The sequence below is a fragment of the Carlito syrichta genome, unplaced genomic scaffold, assembly GCF_000164805.1.
Source record: "Carlito syrichta isolate Samal-C Ts95f unplaced genomic scaffold, Tarsius_syrichta-2.0.1 Scaffold126899, whole genome shotgun sequence".
NCBI classification, from domain to species: domain Eukaryota; kingdom Metazoa; phylum Chordata; class Mammalia; order Primates; family Tarsiidae; genus Carlito; species Carlito syrichta.
This window is the reverse complement of record NW_007070995.1, coordinates 12,148-15,662: the sequence shown is the minus strand read 5'-3', so window position 1 is coordinate 15,662 and position 3,515 is coordinate 12,148. Positions and strand designations below refer to the sequence as shown.

At 59.6% G+C, this 3,515-nt stretch overlaps 1 protein-coding gene across 1 annotated transcript in view; it reads left to right on the top strand.

The window, feature by feature from the left end:
• Positions 1 to 440: 440 nt before the first annotated feature.
• Positions 441 to 3,515, top strand: part of TMEM214 (transmembrane protein 214) — a gene marked incomplete at its 5' end in the record, with an annotated part of 5,975 nt that continues 2,900 nt past the window's right edge. Inside the window, 8 exons of the mRNA XM_008048854.2 lie at positions 441 to 640; positions 1,147 to 1,297; positions 1,580 to 1,714; positions 1,947 to 2,029; positions 2,440 to 2,545; positions 2,644 to 2,725; positions 2,952 to 3,053; positions 3,335 to 3,476. Of these exons, the coding sequence (XP_008047045.2) occupies positions 441 to 640; positions 1,147 to 1,297; positions 1,580 to 1,714; positions 1,947 to 2,029; positions 2,440 to 2,545; positions 2,644 to 2,725; positions 2,952 to 3,053; positions 3,335 to 3,476 (1,001 nt within the window). The remainder of the gene's footprint in view (positions 641 to 1,146; positions 1,298 to 1,579; positions 1,715 to 1,946; positions 2,030 to 2,439; positions 2,546 to 2,643; positions 2,726 to 2,951; positions 3,054 to 3,334; positions 3,477 to 3,515) is intronic.

Genomic DNA, 3,515 nt, shown 5'->3' with positions numbered 1-3,515 from the left:
CCGCCCCGCACGGCGGCCCTCCAGTCGCCTTCACGCCAGGGAGGGGGAACCGCCCCGCCGAGCCCCCGCCAGGCGCTGCTCGAAGTGACACTCCTCGCTGCCTGTCGCCGCGGCGCGGAGAAAGCGTACCGCTTGTTGGTTGTGGAGTCGGGGTGGCTGGCCCCAGAGTCGCTGGGACTGAACCAAGACGGAGAAGCCTGTCTTCCCCGACGGGTGGCCTCGCCAGAGAAGCCCGTCCTCCGTGCCCACCCTACTGGTTCAAGTTGCGATGACTGAAAGCGGCAACCGGGAGGATCCCTGCCCCGCTCCCAGGGCCCAGCCAGAGGGGTTTGGGACTGGCTCATCCCTTCAGGAGCTGGGGCGTGGCATGGGCAAAGGGACCCTGTTGCGTGAGGCCCAGGGGACTCAAGGGCGGCCCCTCCTCGCCTGTCTTCGCCCAGCTCCCATCCAGACTACAACCACCCTCTATGAGCGGGGCTTCGAGAAAATCACCAAGCGGCAGAATAAGGAGCAGGTCCCACCCCCTGCCGTGGAGCCCAAGAAACCAGGGAACAGGAAGCAGCCGCAAAAGGCGGCTCCGCTCCCCAGCCGGAGCGCGAAGCAGGGCCGCTTCCGCAGCCTGGAGGAGGCACTGAAAGTGGTGAGTGCACCCTAGACCACGGTGGAGAACAGGTGGGGGGCGTGGGGGGGCCCGGCAGCGAAGGGACCTCTGGGGTTGGAGTCAGGACAAGGCGGAGACCCCACAGGAGCAGCTGGTTTCCGCTGAGAAGAAGAAAGAAGCAAGAGGGGTGTGGGGAAACGTGGACTGGGGAGAGACAGCCTTGGAGACCAGGGAGAAGACAGAGAGACTGGTCAGGGCTTCCTGTCCCGTGGAAGCAGTGTATTTCGTCCTCTACCTTGTCGTCTATTTTTCCCTGGAACCTGTGGAGGCTTAAGAGGATAAGGTCTTGAAATCAGCACTCTGAGCTGCCGTGGTCCATGCTTTCTAAAGATCTGGATGCGGTGAAATTGGAGCCTTGCCCATACCTATGCTAGGAAACAGAGCCCTTTCTTTCCCGCCACCTCCTAGTACAGCTGTTTTCCCACCCCAGCCCTGTGTCCTTACCTCTCACTCTCAACTCACCACGCGGGCGGGCATCCTGGCAGCTGGATGTGGCAGCTCTGCAGAAGGAGCTGGACAGAAGCCAGAGCGTGTTCTCTGGGAACCCGTCTGTGTGGCTGAAGGACCTGGCCAGCTACCTCAACTACAAGCTGCAGGCTCCGCCGGGTGAGCCCACGCTGAGCCAGCACCCTCATGGTGAGTCGCCCAGCTCCCAGAGGTCAGACAGGCTCGGAACACCCTAATGGGGCTGGTTTAGGAGCAGCCCTGGACCTTGGCGTTCTGGTGTGTGTGGTTGGCTTGAGCTGTCCTCGTGTTCTCAGATCATCGTGGCCGTGAGCGTTTCTGGGCCTTGTTGGGAGAGGGACGATGTCAGCTTGGTGCAGGGACCTTTGGCTCCACCCACTGTTCCCAGGGAGGCCCCACCGTTCACGGAGCTGGCAGGGTCCCAGCACTCATGCAGAGGCCTCTGGGCCCCAGATTATCCCTACAGCCTGGTAAGCCGAGAGCTGCGTGGGATCATCCGAGGGCTTCTGGCAAAGGCAGCGGGATCTCTGGAGCTCTTTTTCGACCACTGTCTTTTCACGATGCTGCAAGAGCTGAACAAGACACCAGGTGAGGGGCCAGTGAAGGATGACCATTTCAGGAGCCTCTGCCTTTCTGTCCTACTTCTCGCACGACTGGGTGGTTTCCTGTAGGGGCCTGCTGTTCTTGACACTCTTTGGAAAGGGAGGAGGATATTAGGACTTGGCGGGCCTGAGTTCTGGACTCACCACTGCCCAGTGGGAAATTTCAGGCTTGGGCTGCCAAGCAGTGCGAGTAGGTCTAAACACATGTGTCTCTCCAGGGGAGTCACTACACGGTTATCGCATCTGCATCCAGGCCGTTCTGCAGGACAAGCCCAAGATTGCTACCACGAATCTGGGCAAGGTAAGCTCTGGGAGGGGTTGGGGACACCAGGAGGCCAGGCCCAGGGAGGCTGGGCAGAGCTTATGTTGATGGACTTGTTTATGGGTTAGCGGAAAATCTTCCAAGACTAACAACAATAGGTAATGCTATTGGCACTTTCTGTACATTTGCGTTAAAAACAGGCAAGCGCTACTGTCATTCCCATTTTAGGGAAGGAAGGAGCGAGTCACAGAGTTAGTGCTTTTCCTGGGGTTGGTCAGTCAGTGTGTACTAGAGGTGAATAAAGCCACGTTCCGAGTCATGGCACTGCACCACCGTAGTGCCAATCTCGTGCTGCCTGCCCCACCCTCCCGGGTCACCCTTCCCTGCTGGCTTTGGGTGTTCCTGGCGCTTTGCTCTCTCCAACCATACTTCCCCACTGGTCTCTTCAGTTCCTGGAATTGCTGAGGTCCCACCAGAGCCGACCCGCAAAGTGTCTGACCATCATGTGGGCCCTGGGTCAAGCGGGTTTTGCCAACCTTACCGAGGGACTGAGAGGTAACAAGGAAGTGGGAAAGAAAGAGAATAGTCCTGGAGCCAGAATGCTCCTCTCTGGTGTCCCTGTGGGTGCACGCCTGAGCCCCCCCTTTCCACAGTGTGGCTGGGGGTCATGCTGCCAGTGCTGGGCATCAAGGCTCTGTCTCCCTTTGCTGTCGCGTATCTGGACCGGCTGCTCCTGTGAGTCACGGGCGGTGAGGGGGAGGCTCGGGTATCAGTGGGTGGCTATTTCCATGACATGGAGTGCTGTCTTGGTCTCCACGGATGGGAGGAAATTGGGACCAACTCCTCCCACCTCAGCAGTGATGGCATGTGCCCTTTTTCCTGGGGTTGGCTTAGCCAGGGTCATGACCACCACAGATGGCCTGGATGGTGGTCCCCGACATGCCATTTCTCTTCCCCACAGGGTGCATCCCAACCTCACCAAAGGCTTTGGCGTGATCGGCCCCAAGGACTTCTTCCCTCTTCTGGACTTTGCCTACATGCCCAACAACTCCCTGACACCCAGGTAGGGCTAGGGGTGTGCCTACTGGGAGCAGATGACAGGGCGAGCACCCCCAGCCTCCCAGGATCGGGACATGCAGGGATGGGTTTCAGGGGGTGAGTGAACCCTTGAGAGTGTGTAGGCCTTTGAGTGTGACTGGCATGTGGACGTTTTCTCAGGGAGCAGCCCATGGCTCCCGATGGGTGTTCCAAGGAGTCTGAGTAGAAAGGGTTAGAGCCATCACGGGCACCAGTGACTTGCCTCGAGCCAGGTGTGGCTCACAGCCTGGCCCGGCTCCAACTCAGCCTGCAGGAACAGCTGTGCCAGCTCTACCCTCGCCTGAAGGTGCTGGCATTCGGGGCGAAGCCGGACTCCACTCTGCACACCTACTTCCCTTCCTTCTTATCCAGGGCCACCCCTGGCTGTCCCCTTGGGATGAAGAGAGAGGTGAGGGATGAGGGGACACGGCTTCGCCCTTCCCAGGGG